The sequence below is a fragment of the Necator americanus genome, chromosome I (assembly GCF_031761385.1).
Source record: "Necator americanus strain Aroian chromosome I, whole genome shotgun sequence".
NCBI lineage: Eukaryota > Metazoa > Nematoda > Chromadorea > Rhabditida > Ancylostomatidae > Necator > Necator americanus.
The window spans coordinates 13,810,329-13,830,160 of record NC_087371.1 but is presented as its reverse complement, the minus strand read 5'-3'; the positions used below and the strand labels follow the sequence as shown (position 1 = coordinate 13,830,160).

Genomic DNA, 19,832 nt, shown 5'->3' with positions numbered 1-19,832 from the left:
TTGTTTTATCACTGATTTGGAGACTCCTGAAGTTAGCGTTCCATACAAATACATACATACGTATACAAAGGATACAAAGGAGCGTTTTTTTTGCGTATCAATTCGATAGTAATCAGAAGCAGTTTGACTTTTATGGTAGGCATATTAAAAAAGAGCTACAATCATGTCAAAACGAGCTCGGGTATGGTAGTTCCAAGTTGCTCTCGAAGGGGCGCGGACTTATTCTTACTCATTTCTGCATTGCTATTGGAGTTAGCAAGGGTCTTGCGTCGACTGGAAACAGTAAACAATTACACCAAGTTTCAGATCTGTATATACTGAATGTGTCAGGAATAAGATGTATTAATCTTTTCCTGTTATGCCAACGAGGCCAACCAAACTGGTAAACTGTGAGACCTATCTGTGATGTTGTGGGCGGGTGTAGCGCGGTCGGTAAGAGGTTCTGCTATGTCTGCACGATCGATCGGAGGCTCGAGTCCGGCCTAGCGACAACCAAGCACTTCATCCCACCGGAGTCGATAAATTGGTAGCAGACTTGTCTGGGAGGATAGAAACACTGACTTGACACATCGGCAAGCCCCCGCAAATCACTGTATAAGCTAGTTACACGTTCGTAAACCTCAAAAACTACTCTGAATTGAAGTGGACGTGGTACCGCATCTCAAACGGATTGACTAACGCCAGACACCTTATCATTTTATTTTATCTGTGATGTTCTTGGAACATCTCAAACAAACCGCTGTCGAGAGTGCTCATAGAAAATCGTCTTCGCTTCTTCGGTCACATCGTAGCACCAGCAGACCGTCTTTTTGTTTTTCAACGTATTATGAGGAGTTCCTCGGCTTTTAGCTGAAAGCGGCCATTTGACCCAAGATGGAAATTCTGAACTGAGGTGTTGAAAGAGGACCTGAGGACACTCAGCGTGGATAGACGAGACGCCAGATTTCGCAGGACATGGAGTAGTGGTGAATGGATCCATTCTGTGCAGCTTCTTGCTGAAGATCTGACGACTTTTAGCAGATGTATGCTCCAGGACACATCTCGACGAAGATGCGGACAATCGCTTCATGCGATATTGTTAACCCGATGATTTAGTCAAGTAAGTCGATCTCTTAAAACTAACCTAACACTCACGCCTTCTCACATTAATTCCACCAAATGCACGGAGCCTGTTGCGTCACTTCTGTTGGCTTCAACCAGCAACTGACAAGTGAAAACAACTTCGAAATTTCCGAATGTGACCAACTGACTCGGGAGCTACGACGGTGTCAGCAGACGATATGCGCGATGCGCTCAACTGACAGGATAAGGAAAGATAAAGTACATGAAATAGTTTCCACCCACACATGGGAAGGTATTATCTTTCAGCGTCGCCGCGGAGGGAATAGGCAACAGAGGTTGTCTTTCGTTATTCTGCAATTCGTCGAAGAGATTGCATGCTGTAAGTTGGAGCGAACAATGGTTGACAGAGAACAAAATCACCTGCATTGCTGTGATATTCATTGCTGTGCTAAAACTGAAGATAATGTTTAACAAGTATCACTACTAGCTCTGCCGCTCTACTTCTCAATGTGCGCACCGCAGAACAAAGAAAGCTTAATCTTTATCGATGAATACGGATTTAGCCCACCATCCGCTGAGAACATTAGCTCATCCAAGGAAGACAAATTAGTTTGTGTTTGTTACAAACAAAGAGCAATAGATAAAAAAAAACACGGCGTTGGTCAACCCTTTTGAGGTACGCCTACGCGTTCGACTTCAACTCTCGGAATCGTTTCAGGATTATGATTGTGCGCGTGACTTGACAGTGACTTGTCGGGGTGAGCCGATGTGTCAAATTAGTGCTATCCTCCTGAACGGCCCTGGTACGAATTTGTTGACCTCGCAGGCATGAAGGGCTTGGTTTGCACTAGTGCGGTTTTGAGCCATCGATCGTGCAAGTCACAGCCGAACCTCTTATTCCCTGCGCTACACCAGACGCTTCTCAAAATTTTTTGTTAAAATTTTTGTAGATTAGACCTTTTTTTAAAATGTGAGATCTTTAAATAAACTACATTGGAATTGATTTAAGAAGTAGTTTTAGTCAAGAACGGGTATGGTTTGCACTGGATTTTCTAGGAACACCTGATACGAATGTAAATGGAGATGTCCGGAAGAAACTGCTTCTGATTTACAATTGTAGGGTGCTTAAGGGAAAAATAAGAAAAAAAAGAGGTTTTTTGTAGCAGCATGGATTGGAATAAAACATGAAGAACAATGGCAAGGAAAAACGTTGCTAACACTTAAATATCGCGGTCGCTGTAAACGGAACCCTTATCTCAACTACCTTATCATTTCGCAGTTTCCGACGAATTGATTGAACGAAATGTTGTAAATGCATCAAAAGCTCTAAGGCAATAGTGATTTTTCATGTCCTACAGTCACTTTGTCAGTCATATGAAATTTAGAGCTTCCTTGAGCGATACGGAATAATCCGAAAATAACCTTTTTGTTTTTGTTTAACACTAGGGGTGCTGTTCCATTATCACATTATCGAATAAAAGTATCTTCATGCGAAATTCACATTTTTTTTCGACTCAGAAAAAATCAGAAGAAGAACAGGAAATCTTTCTCTCAGAAAAAATCAGAAAAAGAAAAGGAAATCTTTCTAAGTGACGTTCTTCAGCAATATATGTACTGTATATATGCGGAGATTTTTCATTCATGCATGGAGGTCCCCCTATAACGAGGGTGTTCAGATAATGGAGAGAGTGCAGACGTGGAAAGAAACGCGAAAGAGCATGCTTGAAGAGAGAACATTGTCACAATAAGGTGAGGAAGCGTCAGCGAAGCGAGAACGTCTCAAAAGTATGGAAATGAATGTGGGTTTTCTTCAAAAGAGAAAAATTCTTATGGTATTTTGAAATTTTTATATGAGAACGTATCTAGAAAGGACTGCAGGATCCAGCCGTACTCTAAGGATCCTGGATGATTGATCTGAAATTTGTAGATTGTAAGTCTCTGCTAAAACCTCTTTGCTTTTTTTGACGACATTCGATTTCCTATATTATTTTGTTTCACTTAGAACTACGAAGGCATACGAACTGCTAGCACCTCGTTCTCGTTTTACGCAATTAAACAACTACCCGAAGAAATACGTAGTCAAATTTGAAGACTTAAAATCTGTGGACATTTAGCACTACTATGGAAGTTGACCTATGTTTGCACTTGATAGGATGGAGTCAGCACTGACACAGTTTTTATGCGAATTCTCGAGTTTGAAGAGTGGGTGGAGACTGCAGAGGAGCAATAGATGTTTAACTTGTAAAGCTAGTACGAACACAATAGCAACACTGAATAGGCGAGTGGATATCGGAAAAGAGGGAGAAAAAAATGAACACGTATTTTGATCCACCCACGCTTCCGCCGCTTTATAGTCATTTCGTCATCAATGACGTTCTCCAAAAGCCTTTATTGCTGTTATGAATTGGTGACGACTGCTGGTCCGGTGTTCTACTCGATTTGCAGACTTTGGTGATGATTGCTCCATCAATGTCATGTTTAACGTTATGTGATGGACCACCTTGAAAGTAACCGTAGCACCCAACTAACGTCATTAAGGGTCAATCGCCTAGTTATTGAAGAAGATCATCATTATCGTTGCATTTCATTGTTATTTAGAGGGATCTGGTCTCAGACGGCAACTACAATTCAAAGCGAATCACCTGGTTCACCTTACGTCACAACCGTGGAAGTGCACCATTTGGATGTTAATAAGTAAATTCCAAAAGATCCCAGGTTTACAAAATGTAGTTCCCTTAATTACGTTCCTCACATTACTAAGAGTTAGGCGAATGGTTCGTGATGGAAAATCACTCAGACACGAAGGTGAAAATGTTCTGCAGTGTTTTCTTGTTTGTCGAGGTCACTGTGGAATCTACAAGGCGTTAGTCCAGCCCTTTGCGGAGGTTTCTTCTCCGTAGTTAGTAGTAGGCGTTACATTTTTTCAAACAAACGGTTCCTCTATTCTCTAGATAATAATTTTTATTTCTTTGTTTTTTTTTCATCGTAATTTTTGTTCCGAATTCATCTTTCGACCAGATGAGAAATTCCATCCATTTTTCTTGTTTTCGTCTCTCCTTTTTTTTCGAGATAAAGCATGCAAATATTGTTACAAAGTATTTGGTTATCCTAGATATAATTTGATTTTTTCAAATGCACTAGACAAGGTTTTCATTTCATGGACACGCGGGATTTTGAAGAATGGCATTCAAAATCTATCGAAAAAATCTAATAAAAGTCCTGAAAATGAGGGAGAGGATATCGATCAAAGAAGTTTTACTTACCTTAAATTTTCAAAAAAAGGAAGTATAGTAGTGCCTACGAGATGAGTCAGTACTACTACAGCATTTAGTGTTTATCTTTTTAATGTAACACTCACCTTTGCCTCTTTCTCTAATTCTCCGAGATCGGAGGAAATTGACTTTGATTTATGCGGAAATTACCGTCTTATACCATGAATTTACGGAAAAGATTTAAATCTACGGGTCAAGAGAATCATTTTTGCAGAGAACAGAAAAGAAACTGTCGACGTTACGAAATTGCGTTCTCTTCTTTCTCCTTTCCTATCTGTCCAAAACTTTATATTTCTCTGAGCGTTTGGAAATCAGAACGATACTGAAGCGGTCAAGCTTTGCGAAAATGGACTGGATATTTTATTTCAACTGTGAATATCTGTGATAAAAAAGTGTTCCTGCAATCGAGAGTATCCCTCTTGTGCTTTTAGTTTTCGTTTCCTATGCTGGAATAGATTGGAGAACTTCGCAGACATAATTTTAACACGTTATAGTCCTCCCGGCCATCCCAAAGATAGTAATTTTATTCGGTAAAAACCGTTAAAAACAGATTTAGACCTGAATTATCTAATTATTATTCCTCGGATTATGCCTAATTTTCTCCAACCCACTAGACACTGGTTCCATTCGTGTTCTGTGGTAAGATTCAGCAAAGTGGTTAAGCTTAGAAGTTAAGGAAAAAAGATAAGTTCTGGTGAAAATGTGCTGTGAAAAAGGCGTTATTTATTATTTGGACGTTATGAAATACGACAGGTAGAAGTTAAACCTATTGGATTAAGGATTCACCAATTATCCGGGCCGCTATATGGCAAAATTATGCTGGGACTGTAAAAACGACTATGAATAAAGTGCACAGTTGGTCAATCTCTATGGGATACGCCTACGCGCTGGATTTCAATTCAGAATCAATTGACGTTTATGAACACGTGTAGAGCCCCATAAAATGACTTGCAGAGGCGATTATCCCCAAATTGGTGACAATGAAAGGTTTGGTTGATTTTGAGTCGGTTTCGAACCATCGATCATGCAGTCACTGCCGAACCTCTTGCCGACAGCGGTACGCCCGCCTCGGAATCCAATCTGGAATCCGGACGGTATAAAGAAAAACAAACAAAAAGAAAAACTCCAGGTGCTGATGAAACGGATGACCTGCTGATCACCAGAATTATAGATCAAAAGCTTATCGATTGAACCCTCTTTTAGGAGCCTTATAACAAAAAAGAACCCAAGTAAACGTTCAAAAAAATTGGGTACACGTTCGTTCAGAAGGCCAAAATTAGCTGGTTCAATGAGCAGATATCATTGATCAAAGTGGGAGATTAAAACGATCTATCCGTTTCTGCATAAGTATTAGTAATTATGAGTAATTGAAAATCGATGACCACATAAAATTCGGAAGATCTCAAGGAATCCAAGAATTCATCTCTAGTAGTAGATCTCGCTAAAACTAACAACGGAAGTTGTTAGTTTTAGCGAGATCACGATCACAAGATCAAATTGCAAAAACAGAGCGATGAAAAGTAAACCAGTTAAAGTCTGTGCTGCAGTTCAAGACGAAACGAGTGGATGAAGGTCGAGAGACGAGGACGAGGTGTATGCGAATCAGTGGAAAACTGTAGAGAATCTAGTTTAGAGGGTCGTGTACATGCCCCGTTCGATTAGGACTCGATGTATGTGCAAATAAGGGAGGCGAAGGTCATCCGACAATCGTCGTCGACATCAAAGCGCTGACTGACGTCTAACTAATTCAGTAATTTCAACACGGATCATTTCGTGGAGTCTGAAGGTGAGGAGACTCTGCTGCCGTGCAGTACCGACCTCGAATCTAGGGCCGTCGAAACGTGTGCTTTATACGCACGTCGACTGTGAAATCTAGTCCTTGATGTTGTTAAAGGTTCATATCCGCTCCAAGTGTAATACAGATTAATTGCTGTTCCCCGTTGTGTAAAGAGTACAACGAAGAAAAAAATCCATTACATCCGTCACATATTTGTTATTGTTCATTCTAATTCTTATTTGATTGTGTCAGTATTCTATACGCGAACTGATATTAAACAAAATACAATACGTGGAAAAGAGATCATTGTTTTCTTTCAAATTAGCTTCACACGTCTTTCAAATCCAAGCTCAATGAAATCTTTTTCTATGTGGTAAAACATCCGTTCTGTGGGAGTTATTAGTGGATTAGAGAAAAAAATAGTATTTGTCTGCAACGAACAACTAACGATGTCATCACACATTACGCTTTGTTCCAGATACAGACAATTATGTGGGATAAACAGAATACAGTAATTTAATACGCCTCACCCTTTACTTCAGTTAAGTAAAGCTGTTGTTTCCTATTTGCCGCTGGTTGCGATGAATGACCTTAAGAGATAAAAAGTGTCGTAGGTTGTCATCTTTGCTGTATTTCCTTCTCTGAGAAGGGAATTAAGCAAAAAATGTATTGTTGATTAGAACTTTAGAATGAGATCTTATTTGAGATTCTATTGAAATTCTTTAAATTCCCGTGAACGTAGGACGAACTCCGATCTACAAAGTTTTGGACACTTCAAGAAAATATTGCCATTACCATCCCATAAAATGATGTGGACAGCATTTTTCTTTTGTGCGAATCGACAGCAAAACACTTTTGTGTATAGAATTTTCTCCGAGCTTTCATTAAAGAAAATACAAGAGATTGAGAGCAATGTGCGTTGGCGGCATAATACGTAAACAGTGGAGCAAATTTTTCCGAATTTTCCAAATTTAAACAAAATATTGGAGTGAGACATTTGTAGGAAATCATGTACTTCGTAGAGCTTTTCAACTTTTGAAAAAAAATTAAGAAAAAGAGAAGGTTAGCATTATATTCCGAGATTAGCTGAAACTGAAAGGTTGGCGCAGTGATAAGTGGTCACTGCTACGACTGCAAGGTCGATGGTTGAACATCGCCCAAGGCCAGCTAAACCTCTCCCCTCCTCGGCCAGCTTCGATAAATTCTTACTTGATTTGTGTGCGATGATTAAGGCACAGACTTGACATATCGGTTGGCCGCACAAATTAATGTGTAGGTCGCGTTCATAAATCTCCACGAATCTCCGTATTGAAATCGAACACGTTGACGAACGTCTCAAAAAAAAAATTGCTGGTGCCTGATTTTTGGCCCAAGGATCAAAGATGGTCGGTTTCCAGAAAATCGTTGGAAGTCGCTATTCACGTGAACACGAAAGAATCACGTGCAATCGTGAAAAAAGAGCACCGCTGGAAATGATTTCATTATGTCACCGGCCGCTCACGTTGTATTGCACGATTAATCAAGAATTTTCAGCGTTGCTATCTTTTTAGTCGTACTTGACTACCTCGTTTTTCTTGTCTCCTTTTTTTTCTTTTTCTTCTTTTTTCTAGATTCTACGAGGGAGTTTTAATATAATTAATTATTATTATAATTATTATTAATATTTTAATATAACTCCTAAATTATGTGCAAAATAGAGGCGAAAAAACAAAGAAAAAGAACAAGTAATCAATAACGAGTATGAATAAATATGTACGAGTTATGAATAATAAAAAAAAATGAATACGAATAAGTAATAAATAATGGTAAATAAATGAACCGTACTAATTGATTGTAATAGCTTAATGATTGTACTTTTGGCCTATGTAGTGCTGACGAATCAGCATATCAGCTGATTCGATCGACATAGCTGATTTTTCCTGCAACCATTGTGATCTTTGATCTCGAGAATGGATTTGTTCTAAAAATCCGCTGAACACCGAATTCACTGGTGTGTCTTGCACAACCTTATCCTGCAGCCTACGTCAAGAAAAGTCGAGGATTCCCTGAGGAAAAAAAAAACTCCAATCAATTTCAATTTGTTTCTTTCTTTTAATTTCTGTTTTTTTTAGAATAATTTTTCCCTCTTATAGTAATTTCTTATATGGACACATGTATGAATTCAAACCCTTCATTCAACTGCAGTTCCTAGAAGATTTCATTAATATTCAATTTTTTTAAGGTTTTAAAGTTGTTAATTTAATTTAAAAGTTGAACTTTCTTTTTCAATTCACCATTATTCATATGAATTTGTTGCTGTGATGTTGGATCTAAGGGGATCTGTTAATAGCTTGTTCCTGTTTGGGTATGTATGGGATATAATTTGGATGATTTCGGAAGATTTCTGTCCAAATTTGTGCCAAGGATGATGGTGAAGCTGAGTCTGGAAGGTTACTTTTCTGTAAAAGGATCTTCTTGACCAATATGTAGCACCTGTATAGTTCTTTTTTTTTGTAATTACTTTCTTCTCCATCGTGGATATAAGAAATAATATTTTATACAGTTTTCAATATGTATAATATGAGTAAAATATGTACAATCCTTGAGAAAGCGAGGAAAAAGAACAAGTACCCGTCTTATGTTGATGGTTCTTCTTCTTGTAGATAGAAACCCCAATAGAAGATGTTGAAGGCGAGAAAAGTCTGGAACATTTGTTTTTTCTAATTTCAAAAATTTTAGGCTTTTTGTTAACGCTTTTTGAACAATCCAAACACTTCTACAGAATGTTAGGCTGCTTGGAATGTTCAAAACGGCAAAACTTCGTTATTTTTGCCTTCAGCTATGCGAAAGAAAATCGAAATTTCATCCACTGCTACCAATTGTGCGCAGAATCAACGGTAAAGTGGAATAATTTTAAGCGGTGATTTTTGATTTTTTGTTTAAATCAAAATTCGACCTCAAGAGCGATTACCGTAGGAAAAGCGATGAACGATATGCGGTCGATACGGCTACCAAAATCGAGTAATCGTCGTCTTCTTTTCAGATAATTCGTTCGACGTTGTTTAGCAAGTTGTCGTTCCAATGAGGAGTTCTGCTCTCCCGTTGTCGCATCAAAATTTAATGAGAGTGCCTGAAGACAGTAGTTCAAGAATTTGCTTAACTCTCTGCTACTGCACATTAAAGGCATCACCCCACGAATCTGAGGTGGTGCAGATTTCAGGTGGAGTATTCGTATACGGGATGGGAGACTACGGAGAGGGAGGTGATTCCGCCCATTTCTTCCTAATTGCCGTAAAAAATGGCCCGGAAGATGCGGCGCCGCACAAGACTGGCGCGCTCCAATCGAACCTCTTGTACAAAATGGTGCGCCAAAACGAATGAAGCCGTATCTTCCGGGCCGTTTTTTACGGCAATTAGGAAGAAATGGACGGAATCACCCCCCCCCCTCCGTAGTCTCCCATCCTGTATAAGAATACTCCACCTGAAATCTCCACCACCTCAGATTCGTGGGGTGATGCCTTTAAATGTAAAGGAGGATAAGTCACTGGCGTATCAATCCACTTGGGATGCGCCAACGCGTTTTACTGGAATTCGTAATCGTCGAGGTTTTGGAACGCGTGTTGGCCTATAGAATGACTTGCGGGGGCCAGCCGATTATCAAGTCAGTGTTTTTATCCTCCCAGACAAGCGTGGTACCAATTTATCGCCCCCGGAGGGAAGAGCGCTAGAGCGGTTTCAAACCCTCGACCATGTGGCTACCACGGACCTTTAATCGACTGCGCCACACCCGCCCATCTATTGCATATTGTAACACTTATTTTTATTTCTCACTTTCGAAGATAATAAATGAGATGAAATGAATATATTTCACTTTTTCAGTATTTTCACCAATGTTACATTATCAAATCCTGTCATGAAGAGTTAGTAAGGAAAAAAATGCCGATACTCTAGATATGTAGTTGTAGGAAAATCACATTTTAAAAGATCACATGACCCAGCAGCGAATCTCAATCAATCTTCAATGTTCTAACGAATACGATGGTACGTAGCTTCAAATGCTGTGACTATTCAATTCTTATGTTGCTTATATCACATATTTTAATTTCCTTTTGACCCCACTGTACGTACCACAATGAGAAGCAGGTTTTTCATGAGAAGCCCGCTTTCCATGACAACGGGTCAAGACGCCTTGCTGATCAACTTTGTCAACTATTTCTCACAATCAATAAGGAAAGATGTTCTTCTCGACGTCTCGTTAAACTCTTCAGATTCTCTTGAGATGAAAAATTCCCTTGTATGATTATTTTAATCGTAAAATTTGCAGAACCTTCACTTGTAAAAGCCACCAGTATTCATTGAGTAATGTAAATCTTACATCTTCAGTTATTCGCCGTTGCAGATGTCGTTCCAGATGTGGTGAATCGTGAGGATTATTGAACGGATCGAAATGTTTCATGAAGGAGAGGATAGCGTAGAGAGCATTTCCTGATCTGTTCGTCTTCAGCAGCAGCTTCTTGTCCTAAATGCTCGACACGAATACAAAAATTCGCACACTTCAGAATCTGCGCACCGGGAACCACGTGTTTACGCGGGCGGTTGCCTTCCGCTCTCCGCCGCTGGGTTCCACTCGCGATGCAACCGTTCCTCATAACTGCCGAAAAAGCACTGATATTGTGCTTGAGTATTACCTGGTAGGCAACGAACGCTAACTCCAATAACGATGCAAATATGAAGGCAACACATGTGAACATCCATATATCGATCGCTTTGATGTAGGAGACGGGCGGAAGCGATCGTATGATGTTGCCAAACTGAAACATTCGCTGTTACTTACTCTCGTTCCCCTCCTGGAACTGGACGACCACGATGCGACGCGAACGGGAAGAATGTAAAAGCACTAGTCGAGTATATGAGTCATGCAGAGAAAAGTCTTCAGTTGCTGCAAACTCGCCCCTAACCGCACAAACACAAATAACAACAAATATAGGTAACTTCAAACCTACCTGGAAGGTCAGAGACATCAAGGAGTTGACCCCGAGCACAATTCTTGCCGGAAGCGCCTTTGTATCGATACAAAAAGCGATCCATGAGATGAACACGGAGATGTAAGTGGGAAAGTACATCTGGAGAAGACTCTTACAGAAAACCAGACATGTTGCTTGAGATAGCAGTGCGCTTTTCTCTTGGGTTTCATCAAAGACTTCAAAGATATATTTTGCTTTTCAAGAATTTCCCTGTTTTCTTCCCTGGATATCAGTGTCAGTCATTTACCAAGCGTTTCAGTAAAACCAGAAAATGAGGAGAAAAAAGTCCACCTGCAGGATATAGAATCCATATCTGCGTTTGAATCTCAACTCCACAGTAAGTCGAAACCATTCGCCAGCTTTGTACGTCTGAATGCTACATAAAAATCTGCACGTGGGAGCAACAAAGCTTTTCATACATTAATATTGCTTATGTGCCTTAGAGATCCGGGTTCTATTGCTTGGAAGCTCCATAGCTCTACATCCATAGCTTGGAGCTATGAGCCATGGACAAACAGCGCTTCTGTTACCCTTGGTTAACTTCTCTTCAAAAACTAGGACCAAATTTTGCTATAGGTCGGCTGACCTGAATTGAAACTCTCGAATGAAATAAGCTTCGAGCTCTGAATTTTTGAATAGCCCAACTACATCCCATTCTCGAATATTTATTTATTTATAACGTTCAAAGGCGTGCCCAGAGTAGGAGGCAAGGAATGAATACAAATAAACAATAGAAAATCAGCAACGAGAAAAGAGTAGAATGAGAATAAGCAGGGATAAGTCACGCGAACAGTAAAGCAGGGGACAATTTACTAATTTCAAAAAGCACATAAACTCGAATATAACATAACATTTGAATATTCGAACAAACATTCAAATGTTTGGTTCGGTCAAAAGTTTAGATGTTACAGGTCACCTAGTCCGAATGCACCCCGTTTTCAGAAGTTGTTGTAGGTATGACACTAGTCAACTGACCTCGGTATGCTTGAAAGTCCGGATACCAGAAAGATCGAAATCCGGTAAACTGATATCGTCAAGCACCGTAACAGCCGTAGGCATCCAATCGATACTCACAGTAGCAGTATTGTAGGAGTAGCTTTCAAACACCTAAATCATGCCAATAGCAGCATACGAAGAGAAAATGCTGTGAAGTAAACCAAATAATAAAAATTAACGAGTGACATGAGTCGTTTGTCTAATATTGGTCATGCTATCGTGATGTCGCGACAAAAGATAGGAGGGAAAGAGACACGATAATAAAAAAAAAAGAAAATAAAGTGGAAGAAAAGACTAGGAGAAATCCAAGAACGCAATTCCAGCACAGAAATAAAAAGCAAAACAAGAGACAAGTCAACCCACCAGAGAGCAAACCTGCTGATCAATTGGAAATCGTTCTAGATTCATCGAACATGGCGACTCAACTTTGACCTAGAAGATCAAGGCTTTAGAATCATCGCACCAAGTAAGCTACAGTAGGCCCCTAAGTAAGAACAACAGCAACAACAACAGCAACAGTAATAACGGCAACAGTAACGTTACAGTAACCCGTACTGACCCTATAATTGAGCCAAATAGTTCCATTTGGCAAAAGCATGAGGAGCACATTCGGCTTCGGTGACATGTGTACTGTTGTCGACTTGGTGTTCACAATGCACACATTGGGAGACCAGAGCATCTGAATACGGTAGTCATATTGCAAAACAATCACCACAGACAATCTACAAAATACTGAAATCTGAGTGATTTCAGCATTTTTTAGATAGAAACTCCCCAATGAAGACAAATGTGATTCGTGTTCCAACGATAGGTTAGAAGATCTAAAATTGGGGGTCTTTGTTACGCCTATTTTGCCTACTATGTTCTACTATAAGGATACCAAAGTTTGATAAAAGTGAACATTTTAATGCAGATTCGCCTATCTTTTTAAATCTTGAAAAAAGACGTAGAGAGATAAGTGGGAATTACAAGATATAGTAGACATGAAGCAAGGTGCACATGCATAAGCGGCCGCACTCGAAGCGGTACGGTGCAGCGCAGAGGTTGGAATAGAGTGCGGACCCATGCAAGCACCTCTCATCACTGCATTCCCAACAGTGGTCCCAACTCGATTCAACCGCTATCTCCACCGAATCGCTTGCAGCGCAATCTCTTACGCTGCACCGTGCTTCATGTCGTTTTGACCCGACTATGATGCGTTTTTTTAGGGACGAGTAGAACACTTTCGGGACATTTTTCATCCTGGCTGGTCCAGGCCTTCCAAAATGCTTTTCCTACCTTTTCGAAGTTGTCATCGAAGGACATATTCGCTCGACAACTGTCGAGGTGCTCGAACGCAAGTCGCCGATCGTGCCAAATTGAGCTGAAATGGATGTTTTCTGAAGTGGGGACAATTGCACTGTAAAGAAGAGCAAGTAATTTCCCGAGAGAATCCCGGCCTTGGATCTCCATCATGTTGAGAGAATTGTTGAGTCATTTGGTGAATATATTGTTTGAAATCGTGAGAAATTAAAAAAGATTTGATTTGAAATTTTTCGTGAAAAAGCGACACTAAGTATTCTAGCACCCAATATATAAGTGACATGTATTTCTATTCCTTGGCTCATCACCAGTCACTTATCACGTATAAAACCGGAACTATTAAAAGATTACAGTAGTCTGGAAATAACTAGCTCAACATACATAGTCATTATCAAAACACTCACCTAAACCAAATATCAGCCGAAAAACTGTTGCTGAGAACAGAAAGTTCCATAATATCTTGTACGGTCACCTCAACTTGGACCGGCACAGGTAACGGTTGTGGAATCTCGGATCTGAAATTAGGATTTGGTGACGTAAGCTAAACTTGACCTTAAGGTCGATATAGACCGCAAGCACGTACATATTCAAAGATATGTAGATGGATTTTTTAAAATTCCTTTGAGAATTTCATGACGGATGACCTCTCTAACTTTTCTATTTCCAATTAATTTTCTATAGAATAAAAGATTACCTACCTGCTATAGTTTGCCATAATAGCATCCACCAATTCACTTGGAGTGCGTGTTGGTTTTGAGCAATCTGTTGAGACCATTCGTATCACAGCAAAAATCACGGATAAAGGCAACATTTCCTGAGAATACAAAAGGAAACTTCTCGACAAAGTCAGACAGAAACCAACGGAACAATACAAAAAGAAACAGAAAGCAGCATTTCCTTATCTGGTTCTTAAAAGTTCCCTAAAGAAAGAAAATGAAACGATATCCGGAAGGGAAGAATGAACACTAATACTCCTTGCACATGGAAGAATATTTTTACAAGGATTTCTTTGAGCGTGGTCTGAGCGGAAATTGTGTTAGCAATTGGGCAGTGATGCACTTTTTCAAGCATGTTGACGTTCAGGCGGAGAAAATTGACTTTGGGTTTGTTTGTTCGCGTCGTGACCCTAGCAAAGTGGAATATCAGCAAGTACTCGTGTGACTAATGTTAAGCACATGCAAGGATGGAGTAAAAATCAATCAGTCATATATTTATTTATCCAGGGAAATATTTTAAGAATGGGTGGAGTGCACTCATCGTGATTGGCGCATTCGGTTACGGTTCTTTCCACCACTATCAATAAAGCTTCCTATTTCATCGGAGTCCAGGGTAGTATCAATCTGCAGGGGAACGAAAAGAACAAGGAGTTCTATCTCGTCCACGCTGCGCACCCCACCACGGTACTGAACAAATTGCGATGTTGCCGAGCTGTTACGTGTAGGGGCAATTTAGAGGAGTCCCATAACAAATACTGTACTGCTTGACAATGCAGTAGGGTGAGTGTAGCGCAGTAGATAAATGATTCGGCTGTGACTACATCTCTGACGGTTCGCCTAAGATCCATCGCGACCCTTTATACTTCCAAGAGTGATAAATTGGAACCAGACCTGTCTGGATAAGTGAAAACACTAATTTGATCTATCGTGTAATTTGATTGGAACTAATTAATCCAACCGCGCCAGTTTGAGTCTATCCAGATGCACAGAGCAGGCAACTTGCCACCAGAGCGCGATGAGGAATGTGAACGAACCAATTACAACAACGTAATCCCGCCCCCTCCCATATCATCAAAATTGATCCAGCCAAATTCTTTGGTTTGTTAGATGCGAGAATTGTTGTCTTGACCTTTTTTCACTTTTTGTTCCATCTGTTTGTGCTCTTTGTAGATGTATCACTGGGACATTCCTGTCCAAATCAAAGAAACGAGAAAAATCTTAAGAAAGTGGACAGAATGAGGAACGATTAATTTTTTTCCTGACATTTATGATCACAGAAGTTTGAAAAACAAACGAGTGAAACTTCGAGAAATAAAGAATCGATTTGTGACTTGCTCCCTCGGGTTATTCAATTTATTCTCTTATTCACTACCCTTTTCCTCTTCATATATCATCGTCCTCCCGTCCATGATTCGATAATGTTTCTTAGCTTCGAAAAGGAGCATCAGAAATTAATTATTCTTCTTGATCATATGAAGGAGTTTTACTCAATAAGGAGTCTTCGAATTTTTTTTTCTTTAAACTCGACATTTTTGGAAATGAGAAGGTGCAGAATGCATAATTAATCTGACCAAGAGCTAGTCCAAGAAGCGAGCAGAATTACCATAGTCGCAAGTAGAGCAGTCAGCAACTTCCTCGTGATTACGAGTCCGACAGAAAAGCAGAAAAAGAACAGAGAAGTAGTGGGGACAGTTTCCAGAATGGCGGAAACTCAGCACTCACACAGTTACATGGGATTGCAAGTCCGTGTTTGCAGAAAATGGAAATACAAAGACCACTTCTTGTAGAAACAACAAGGAATATAGGCATCCGAAGAAAAAGCGAAGAAAACTTCTTCAACTCCATCCTGTTACTAAAAAACGTCTGAATTCATAATAATCGGTAAATTTCCAGGATCTCCTTTCCAATTTCTGAGCCTTTTATGATACCAGAACTTCCGACTTCAACGCGATTTCATGAAGCCACGAAGGTAGATCAATTTGGAAATATGCGTATAGATTAAACAGGTTTCAAACAGGTTTTCGCAACAACAAAAATCAGCAGAAAAACAAAAGCTGAAGGCGAGATTTGGGTCGAATTGAGACTATGCTGCAGAGGCTCCGCAATGGGTGGTCCAGTGTCGTGGGCACTTTCGAGACTTCTTTGTGTGAGACCTTCAATGTTCATTTAAAGTAAACAAACAAATAAGTAAACTAACTAGTTTACTTGTGCTTAACTGCAGTGACGAGATGATATGTACTCTTATGTTCGGCGGAACTTGCGGAACGGTTCAACGTCGAGTTGCTGAGGAACTGCAGCAGCGAAAATGAACGTAGGAAAAGAAGAGATCCGCCTTTTGCGTCAAAAAAGGTACATTTCACAGAAATTTCTCAAGAATCTTATACATTATACTTATTCGCAAAGATTATTATGGTGCATTTATGATGATTTTATTTTACTTCTTTTTATGGTGATCATCCTAATGGTATTCAAAAATTCTGTGTGACATGGTCGGAAATGAGGTAGGAATGTGGAAATTTGTGAGAAATGAACTAACATGAATCAGATCACACTGACAAACGGCTGAAAAACCTTTCATGGCATCCAGCAAAAAAAAAGCCGGTTGGCCACAAATCGCCAGGCCGGCGGGATGATGCTGTTATGAGATCATAAAAACATGTTATCGGCAAAAAATGTATAATTATTTCCGCGCGGAAATAGAATGGATCTCCGAAAATTGGCCAGAAATCATCATTTCTGATATCTTCTGTGAACAGATCTGTCATTTGATGGAACGAAAAATATGAGAAAATTCTCCTTGACAAGGCCAAATTACCTCAATCAAACCGAGGCAAAGATGTTAAGTTCAAAAAAAGTCAAGAAAAATAAGGATATTCTGCATGGATTAGAGGAATTTGGAGCTGAATAAGTCACACTCGATGCAAAGCGCTGTATCTGGTGGTGAATCGTATCGCACTGAGAAGGTAGCACATAATAACTTGGTAAATACAATCCATAAGTGCTGGCATTTCCGGTGTTGTCGAAGAAAACACCGGAAACCTTGCTGCGATGTGTACCTCTTCAGCCATCCGATGCGAATCGGACGGCTGAAGACGGGATGATTTCTGTTGAAGTAAATAAGGTGAAGTAATCAAATAAAAGCATCACAGCCATGTCACCTACAAAAGTGGATACATATTTGGAAGTAGTGAGTGCAATAGTATAGCAAAAAGAAAAAAAATCTAGGGAAATGACAAGAAGGAGAGAGGAGAAATCCGATACAACATGAAAAGAACTATACACACGTTCAGTATTAGGTCCATTCGATAAACCATAACCCATAACATAACAATGTCACGAAAACAGAATTTCAGAGTGAATGGTAGCTCAAGATATTAAAGTTATAAACATATTATCAAATTTATCAAAGTTAAAGGCATCACCCCACGAATCTGAGGTGGTGCAGATTTCAGGTGGAGTATTCGTATACGGGATGGGAGACTACGGAGAGGGGGGTGATTCCGTCCATTTCTTCCTAATTGCCGTAAAAACCGGCCCGGAAGATACGGCTCCCATCCCGTATACGAATACTCCACCTGAAATCTGCACCACCTCAGATTCGTGGGGTGATGCCTTTAATCTGAAGTTCTTGCAGCTGTTCTGACAACAGAATTGAGTTAGAACACAACAGAATTTACGGCAGCTCAGAGCTCCGTAACTTGCGCCCTTCATCTTGAACTTATGGATTGCAATCACCCCTATTTCCGTTAAAGGCATCACTCCACGAATCTGGTGTGGTGCATGTTTCAGGTGGGTTACGCCTATACGGAGTTGTAGATTGTAGAGAGAAGGGTGATTACGTCCATTTCTTCCTAATTGCCGTAAAAAACGGCCCTTAAGATACGACTTCGAGCGTTCCGGCGCTCTATTTTCTACAGGGAGTTCGACTGGAGCGCGCCAGCCTTGTGCGGCGCCGCATCTTCCGGGCCGTTTTTTTACGGCAATTAGGAAGAAATGACATAATCACCCTCTTCTCCATAATCTACTATCCATCATAAGAATACTCCACCTGAAATCTGCACCAGCTCAGATTCGTGGGGTGGTGCCTCTAAGGCTATGCCAACGAGGAGGAACACGTTTCGCTGTTTAGTGTCTAAATATTATAAATACATAAATATTTGAAAGCAACGTATCACAATTTTGACGTGGCGCGGAACCCACAGTGAAGGCGAAGAGTTTGGGTAGTGGATTGCGGAACCCAGCGTTGTTCCGCTCTTCCTTTTCTAATCATCGTTAAAAAAAATTATGTGAAAACCGCTTTATTTCCGACGGTGTGCGTAAAAATGCCTCTACATACGCGTTCCGGTCCCCACAGCAGCTTTATTCATTACTTTTACTTGAATAGGCTGGTGAGGAGACCTCGTTAACCTTTGACTGCTCACTCGTGGATGCGAGAAGTGCACAACGGTGACTTGTTGCAATGTCGTGAAAGAAACGGCGTCCTCCACAACGTTTTTTTTAACGAAATTCACGGAAAGATTAGCGGAGCCATGTTGGGTCCCGCAATCCACAACTCGAACAATACGCTTTCGTTGTCGGTTCTACACCACCTCTAAATCGTGATACGCTGCCTTTAACTAAGACCAGAAAAATATTATCTGCTATAGCAATTAACAATTAATTATTTAATTAGCAATTTATGTTATAGAGCGCAAAGATTCATTTGCAAGAGGGCGACGAAATTCAAATGCAGAGGTCGCGAAGAAGCCTCAAAGTGCTTTCCTTCGCTAGAGAAACCAACTAATGAGTGAGTAGCTTCGTAAATGGGATACATATGGTTTCTTGTCAGCTACACACTTACACTCATTTTCAATTAGTTCTGAGAAATAGCCCCGCTATTCCTCGGGGAATTATTTAGCTATATTCTCGGAAGAGCTTCTTTCTACATATGGTCAACCCATGGTCAACCCTGATGACCATGTAGAAAGAAGTATTAATGAAAGCGAAAATAACAATAAACATAATAGAATAATAAATAACAATTATAATAATCAAAAGAATTCACCTTCCAAATTCTTGAGGAGCTTCAAACATTGAACAAATTTGACCTGGAGATCTACCGTGATAATCCAAAATTTCCCCCTTAATTCGAAGACGAAACATTTGAGAACGGAAGAAAGAACGCACTAAATTTGAAAGGTGGATTGGAGTGCTTGTTTTTTTTTCACTAAGATCCACATAATGCCATAAATATATTTCATTACATTTCATTTATATTACTATATTAATGTAATAATTTATATAACTAATATATTACTATATTAGTATTAATAATATTTATATTGATATATTATATTTCATTTGTATTAATATTATTAAACATTTTATATTTTGATATTTTCACAAATGTATGATGTAAATGATAAAAAGAGAATAAACGTAGGCATAAAGACAAGACCAAACAAGCATAAAACAGCGGTTTTCATAATTGTTGAAGGAAGTTCAAGCTAATTTTCTTCCTTGAGAAAAGATTGATGAGCTTTTCTAATGATGTATTTCTTCTCTTCTTTGATTGAGCACAAATAAATTAGGTAGCTCAGTCCAAGTTTTTTCTCTCTTTCTTTGCGAGGTGATTCCTGAAAATGGATCCGCAAAGAACTAATGGGAAGTCGAAAGATGCATTTTTTTCGAGTCCTAATAAGATCCTTTCAAATCTCGTACAGCA

At 39.7% G+C, this 19,832-nt stretch overlaps 1 protein-coding gene across 2 annotated transcripts; it reads right to left on the bottom strand.

The window, feature by feature from the left end:
* Positions 1-5,294: 5,294 nt before the first annotated feature.
* Positions 5,295-14,223, bottom strand: RB195_005458 (uncharacterized protein; the record flags this gene model as incomplete). 2 transcript variants are annotated; one of them, XM_064177964.1, is made up of 12 exons in its annotated part: positions 8,727-8,792; positions 9,062-9,220; positions 10,466-10,609; positions 10,779-10,901; positions 11,094-11,213; positions 11,406-11,483; positions 12,090-12,221; positions 12,474-12,542; positions 12,670-12,789; positions 13,389-13,473; positions 13,817-13,927; positions 14,111-14,223. In XM_064177964.1, 12 exons carry the CDS (start codon positions 14,221-14,223, stop codon positions 8,727-8,729), a joined length of 1,320 nt encoding a protein of 439 aa, XP_064035059.1. The 2 variants fall into 2 exon arrangements, with proteins under 2 accessions (XP_064035058.1, XP_064035059.1); XM_064177963.1 differs by lacking the exons at positions 8,727-8,792; positions 11,406-11,483 and adding an exon at positions 5,295-5,414 and having other exon boundaries at positions 12,486-12,542.
* Positions 14,224-19,832: the final 5,609 nt, after the last annotated feature.